Raw genomic sequence first — 7,347 nt, forward strand, 5'->3', positions numbered from 1 at the left:
AGCTAATAGATCACAATGTAACTGTTAATTATTGAGCCAAACTTTGATCAGTACTTCAAATCAAGCATCCAGCTGGTTGCTTGTCTTCATATCTTTTCTTTTTTTTTTCTTTTTTGGTCAAATTATTTGCAGTAATCTACTCCGTGATCCATGGACTTTTCACAGTAAAGGACAACATTAACATTAATAAAAGTCTTTGCATCCAAACATGAATTAATAATTTTTTTTCCAATTGTTTTTGTCTCTACCACTCAATTTTTTCTACAATTTCTTGTCAAGCAAGTATCATCCTTAAAAGCATAATTTTAATTTTATGCTATCTCCCAATTTTTTTTCGTTTTTACATTTGTTCAAAAGATAAAATAAGAGGAATGCAACATTGTAACACGAGAAGAAAAAAGAAAAAAAATACAACAATCAGACCACAAATAGACACCCCAAAACCAGACAACCTTTCCTTTCTGGGTTTCCAAACACCCATCGATCTGCCATCTTGGCCCCCCACCCAAAAATAATTTCCGAAAAAAGGGAAATTATAATAAATCATAAAATTACAAAAGGAGAAAAAGAAAATAAAAAATCAACACCAACCCCTCTTAGCGCTACTGTTGAATATCCTCATTTCCCTATACCATCAGTCCACGTGTCCTTATCCTACCCTTCAATCCACAAGCTTGTCATGGACCCCACCCTATCAGATAATTGGGGACACATCACATGCATGCAACAGGTTAGCAGAATGCACCACTTCAGAGCCCTTCTCTCTCTATCTCAGTTTAGAAGCTGCAACTTGTCAGTACACCCCATGGCTGCATCAATGGTGGTGGTTTGGTGTGGTTGTGTCGTTGACTGCGGTGGAGCTCCGGTGGCTGAATTCCCCATCTTTTTTAGGCTTTGTTGGTGATACACTTGCCTCAGTCTCTCTATCTCTTTCTTCAATGCCTCTTGATGAGCTGCAATTTTTACATATATATTTACCAAAGAAAAAGTATGATGAACATTACTAATTAAAAAAAGTAAAGTTACCAATTTTTATCAAATCAGTAGTTTAAGATGATATCGGAGATTTGATTGACGGAAAGTCATAAGTTCGAACCCCACTTGATGGAAAATCGAAGAATATTGCCCATCGTATATATGATTGATTTGATCCATGACCCACCAACTTAGCAAAATTCCCATGAAATTTCATGGGAATTTTCGTTATTTTACTAGAATAAGTAATGGGATCCAATGTCTCCTTGGTGATCGAAGCATTTTGGCTAGTTTGATCATAGAGTTCATGCATGGAATCATTTAATATGAAGAACAAATCATGATTAATTAAGTTCAAATTTACGCTCTCACCGTCTTTGAAAATCTTATCTTGAGCTAACGCCGCGATCCTTTGCTTAAGCGCGCTATTGTCCACGTTGAGAATCAATCGTTGATGATCGAGAAATGCAACCCTCGGAGACAATGCTGAAACTTCCGTCTTCATTTTTGCATGAAGAATATAACACGAAACATTAATTATCGAAAATCGATGATGACTAAGTAAATGTGAAAAGAAACTAATGATAATTAAGTAAATTGCATACTTGTAAAGATGTTACGCTCCGCTCAAGCTCTGAAATGTATTGTAGCTTCCTCACCCTTGACCTCTGAGCTGATTGCCGGTTTGCCAAAATTCTGAAGACCACCAAAAAAGAGTTGATGAAATATAATTTTGATTATGAGCTTCGGCGATACAATAATCCATTGTATAATTGCTTAATGCTAATTAAGAATAGGTACTAATTAAGAGTAATGAAGTTTTAGTAATTGGGTTTCCCATGCATATATTCAATATGATCACCTAATCTTACCTGAGAATAATGGAGGGCTTTTGGGGTTTTTGTAATGCATATTTATGATGTTTTTTCTTTTTTACCTCTTAACCCGCTTTGGATCGATGATGGAATCGCCGTTAGAGGCGGTGGAAGGCCTGAAAGATGGTAATTCAGTTTTGCATGAGCTCTCCACCTCTCCAGGCTCATTCTTTGGTGGCTGCTGGTCAAGGGCTGCTCCTTTCTCATCGCCTTTCTCATCATTATTACTGTTCTGATCGGATGGTGTGGACGGGCCGGAAGACGACACAGTGGGCGGCACGGTGAGGGATATGTCGTCGGAGAACATAGACATGAGCTGATCATCATCCAGCCGGTCAAAGCCGTTGGCGCCATGCAGCATTGTGGCATGAGAATGCCTAGCTTCCTCAACCAGCACCGGAGCTTCAAGGAAGGCGATGGAGTCGCTGACAGACCTGCGGTGGGAGCCCCGTCTGGAGGAGGAGAAGTCGAGAAACTCGTCCACCCAAGAAGGATGTTGGGAGGTGGTGGTGGCGGTGGCGGCGGGGAGGAGAGCAGGAGCTGCCATGGATGGCATTCTTTGGTGGGGGAAAGAAGGCCAATTCTGAGTCATGTTGGGGACTTTTGGAGGCAGTTGTGCCATACTATTTGCCAGAAAAATGAAATTAAAACTTGAAGTGATTCTAAACCAAGAACCCCATCAGAGAAATGAGTCTAAAGAGTACAAAAAACTTCACAAATCTGAAGTCAAGAGGAGAGTAGTGGAGGAAATCATCTCAAGGGCGGTCTGCAGGCTAGCCAGGCACTCATTTTCATCTCTTTGAGTGTCTTTAATTTTAAGGCCCAGAGGTTTTGGAAAGGGGGGGTCACATGGGGGATTAGGACAGCTAGCTACAGCTGTTGGGAGGGATTGGGGCTCAACGGTTTCACTGGAAAGTCGCAGTAGTTTAATAACTGGAGGAATCAGCCACCACGTGCAGATGTGACCCTCTCCTTTGGCATCAGCTTATAATAATCTAATCACTGCCATATGGGATCACTCCCTCGAGCCCATCCCCTACATCATCCCTTTTCTTACTTATTATCCATCTTTTTCATGATTTGATTCCATCCATTTGATTCGTGATTTTTGAATTGGGATTATCTTAAAGGTTGTTGATTACACATAACATGTAGTTTTTTGACTTGGGTTTGTGTTTTTAGCCATTGATGATGTTTTTTCTGAGAACCCATGTGGCCAAGATTTGAGATGAAAGTTACTTGAGCTCAAAATGGGCACTTTTTGGAGTTGGGTCCACAGGTTAAGCCAAAAAAATCAAATGGGTAATGGAAATTTTGGGCGATGATTGAGATTATAAGAGAAGTGGCAATGTAGAAGAATGTGGATGTGGAAGGTAGTCACATGGGGGAGAAGCCCATAGGATGAGATGATAAATATACGAGGGATAGTGGTGTAGTGGGAAGGTGGAGGATTTAGGGAGAGATGAGCTGTGAAAAAAGGGAAGCTAATAGAATCATGTCCTCCTCTTCCCCCATGTGAACTGTTGGCAAGCCCCCACCTTTCTTTGCCTTGTCCCCAAATCAGACTCACATGGAGGCTTATGTGTCCCTTTTTGCTTCTCTCTCTCTCTCTATCTGTACGTTCTCCCATCATCTCATGTTGCCATTTATGTTCTTTTTAATCTCAAAGTACCGTGCAGACACAAATAATGATTACCAAAAAGAGTTTGCAAGTCACATTAATCACTCCCCCTCCCCCACCCCAATTTCTAAGAGTTGTATGGTAGGTTCAAAACTTATTTTGAATCAAAATTTCAATAAATAAACTGGAGGTAGCTTGTAAATTTTCTAAGTTTTATTAAAAATATCTACATCCTATAACTTAATTAAATGTTCATTCACCACAATACCATGATTTAAAACATCAATCATTTTTAGGTATTATTTTAAGATAATATTTTCATTTTTTCTTTCGATAAAAAAAGGCGAAGTCAAAATCATAATTCAACCTTATGAACAAAAAAAAAAAGAAATTTTCACCTTCTTTGCATTCAATTCAATGAACCCCATAAATTCAAGAACATAAATAATCGAAATTCCATTCACATTAATCAAGAAGAAAATTCCAATGTCTCAATGATCACCATCCGGGAATCACTCTTCCAAGCCCCATCCCCATTAATTAAAGGATTTGCATGTGCATTCCACTATAACTTCACAACTAATCAACTTTACTCACTATTCCCTTTATTTTCTTATTATTATTATTATTATATTTTATTTTTTTGATAAATCTCAAAACAATCTACGTTAAATCTCTGGAATTCACACTTCTTTTTTTTTTAATCATCTCGGGATTGGAAAAATAAAGAAAAACCCGTACAGAAGTGGGAAAGAAGGACTGCTGCCTGAAATGCAAAAGGAGGCATTATTGAAGGAGGAAGGAGCAAGGAAGGGCCGACATGTTTTTAATTTTGATAGATAAAAATGGTGAAAGAGGGCATCATAAGCATTAATAGACAGGGAGAGAGGTGGGGTTAGCACTTATCAGTTACCACTATGAATAGTTTCACCCATTTGCAATGGGGAGTTTCTGGTGCACATATTCTAGGAAAGTTCTTTGGCATGGAGTATGGGGGATGTTGCTTTCTTTTGTCAATTTATTATTTTTCTTCCATTCTCTCATCCAATTGCATAGTGGGATTTATAAAATCAAATTAAGATTGTGGAATAACTTTGGAGGAATGGGTGTTTGATGTATATCATGATTTGGTGATTCAATTCTTTGATAAGAAGGGAGATGGTTTTTAATTAGGGTTATTTGATTAAAAAAGTTAGTGAAAACCCAATTTTTGAAATTTAATCCTCTATTCTTTTTTTGTCTCATTTTGACAAAATTATTCTTATTATTTTCTTGTAAAAATAATATTTTTTTTGAACACTTACATGTAAATATTTGAGATTTTAAAGGACATTTATATCAAAAATTGGTTACTTTTTAAGAAAAAAATATGAGAATAGTTAGATTCACAATTTGAAGATTATTTCATCCCTTTTCATCAAATATTTCTTTTAATTATAAATATTCATAACTAAATCTTCTCAAAATGTATTTTGATATGCTAACTTAACACTATGATAGGTTTTGCATATCAAGCCAAGGAAGTAATCAAACAACCAACCAACAAACTCACACACATTACGTTATGAAATATAAACATGTAGACACACTCCGACATTAGGGTGATTTGGATTTACTTATAGGATTATGGGATCAATCAGAGACTCATAAGCACACGATTGAATGGGGATCAACTTTAATATGACCTATAAGGGTTTATTGAGTTTGTATAAATATCGTTTATTTTAAACCTAAAACCTGTACAATTTTAAAGCATATCAATACAATTGAGAGAACCTACCCCCTTACATTAAAGCACAATATTCAAGTCAAGACACTCACTTAAACTCTCATATCAATTCGAAGATTGGCTTAAATACAATTTGTAATAATTTGTTCCTTCTAAGTATTATTTGATTTAGACTCGTGGTTCATACAATTTTAAAAAACATTTACATATTTTAGATAAGCCAACTACTTCTAAAGTGTCATAAGTTTCTTTTTTCTTCCATTATATTGATACCTACACATGGACAATGAAAAGGATGCTTTTTATTACCATTAATTAACTTCTACCAAATACATCAAGAAAAAAAAAATTATTGTCAAATAATTATCTTGTTACTTTATGAAAGTTTAGATCTTGCGTATGGAATATCTAAAAGTGGTGAATAAGTATTTAACCTTTTTAACTCCAAATTTTTAATTTATCTTTAAAAATTATAGAAGAAATGAGAAATCAATCACTTAAAATACAACTATTTTATGTGGACCACCACCCATAAAGTCTTCCAAAGACTTTACAATGTAAAAAATCATAGGTTTTAGAGACTGTAGAACACAAATCCACTATAAACAAAAAAAAATAGACATATTTACTTGATGGATATCATCCCTAAATCTTACTCCTCAACACCTAGACAAGTCTTCATATTTGCAACATAGCACCATCATTGAACATAGACAACTCAACACTTGAGGGGAATGTGGATCTTTCTCACCAATCCAAAATTGGGGAATCATGAATAGTTTGAATGTCTTTGGACGTGGGAAAGGCTAAGAATTCTTTTTTCTAAAATTTACATAGCCCAAAAACAACTTTATGGCATGGCATTCACAGGGTTAGATCCTAGTGAACAAAGTTCTAAAGTTTCCAAAAAATAAAAATAAAAATAATAACTCATTTAAAAAATAGAAAAAAATAATTTAAGCGCTTCCTATATTTGAGTTGTTCTTGCGAGTACTTAAGAGCTCTCAAGAAGCGCTCAAGCAGCGGGTTTGAGCGCTCGAGTGCTCAATCAGTTCTTAATTTAGATAATTTAATAAAAAAAACATTTTTAACTCAATATCCATTTTATGCCACATTTCAATCAAATTAGTTGTTTCTAAATCTTTTTATATTTATCTTTGTCATAATTCCTATAACAAAATTGTTAATAGACCCTCTTATTTGTAATTAAAAAATTTGCAAAAAGACTTAATAGAATAATTAGACACCACTATTTTAACGGATAAGGAATAATAAAAAGAACATATAAAAGTTTTTCTTTGTGACACAAATACATGATTGAAAATTCAAGTGAACTTGGGTTATAAGGTTCTTTGAACCAACCTTCAATACGAAAAGAATAAATGTACGTAAAACAATGAATTTGAATTAAACTCTAACGATTATAATGTATGTTCCTTTCTTGATTTGAAGAGAATTTGAAGATACGAGAAGTGGGTTTCTATTCTCTATTGTTTTCTTCTTTTTATTTTATGCGTTCTAATTACACAACGTTTATCACATTTACTAATTCAATTCAATTTTGTCGTGATACTTGGTACCATCAATCAAATCCGCCAATAATTCTAATCATATTTATCACGCTTTGATCATATTTTCCAACACCTTTTTCAAAGCATTATGAGTCATAATTTGTGATACATAAGTCACATTTTGTGTTGCAATTCGATTTTATTTAAAATTATTATATTATTTTTTTCATACTTTTAATACCTTGTTCACATCAATAAGTTTCCCATTCACTTGAACAAAATATTCTATGAAGGGTGAGGTCAACATCTAAGGCACCTTAGTCACATGTTGTGGGACAATTGTTACATTTTTTGAGATACTTATACATTGTATCACATTTAAAGTTTGTCATGTTAGTAAGAAGTATTCTCATTTTAGGGTAGTTGAATTTTGTGTCATTCACCACTTGCTTTTCTTCAATGGTGGAACATGTGACATTCCTTTGCAAAAGGCCTTAAAGGAGAAAAGGAATTTTCTGGATTTCAATGATGGAAGCCAGTTAAGCTTGAGGTATACAAAAGAGGGTTTTGAGTCGTGACTCATGACAAATGGTTAATTGAATGGGTTACGCGTCGAAACTAAAATATAATCTATTT

At 34.9% G+C, this 7,347-nt stretch overlaps 1 protein-coding gene across 1 annotated transcript; it reads right to left on the reverse strand.

Annotated features, from left to right (window-relative positions):
* Positions 1-358: 358 nt before the first annotated feature.
* LOC117908538 (basic leucine zipper 34-like) lies at positions 359-2,672 on the reverse strand. The gene is made up of 4 exons (XM_034822176.1): positions 1,913-2,672; positions 1,581-1,671; positions 1,348-1,474; positions 359-953 (listed from the first exon to the last, which is right to left on the reverse strand). Exons 1-4 carry the CDS (start codon positions 2,470-2,472, stop codon positions 772-774), a joined length of 960 nt encoding a protein of 319 aa, XP_034678067.1. The 5' UTR covers positions 2,473-2,672; the 3' UTR covers positions 359-771.
* Between the last annotated feature and the right edge of the window lie 4,675 nt (positions 2,673-7,347).

The sequence above is a fragment of the Vitis riparia genome, chromosome 19, assembly GCF_004353265.1.
Source record: "Vitis riparia cultivar Riparia Gloire de Montpellier isolate 1030 chromosome 19, EGFV_Vit.rip_1.0, whole genome shotgun sequence".
Classification (NCBI taxonomy): domain Eukaryota; kingdom Viridiplantae; phylum Streptophyta; class Magnoliopsida; order Vitales; family Vitaceae; genus Vitis; species Vitis riparia.

Excerpts from the sequence above, each read along its gene's own strand:
- LOC117908538 (XM_034822176.1), bottom strand. The coding sequence starts at position 2,472 with ATGGCACAACTGCCTCCAAAAGTCCCCAACATGACTCAGAATTGGCCT. Across the intron at positions 1,672-1,912 it reads GATCCAAAGCGGGTTAAGAG|AATTTTGGCAAACCGGCAAT; the intron begins GTAAAAAAGAAA and ends GGTGGTCTTCAG. Across the intron at positions 954-1,347 it reads AGATAAGATTTTCAAAGACG|CTCATCAAGAGGCATTGAAG; the intron begins GTGAGAGCGTAA and ends TAAAAATTGCAG.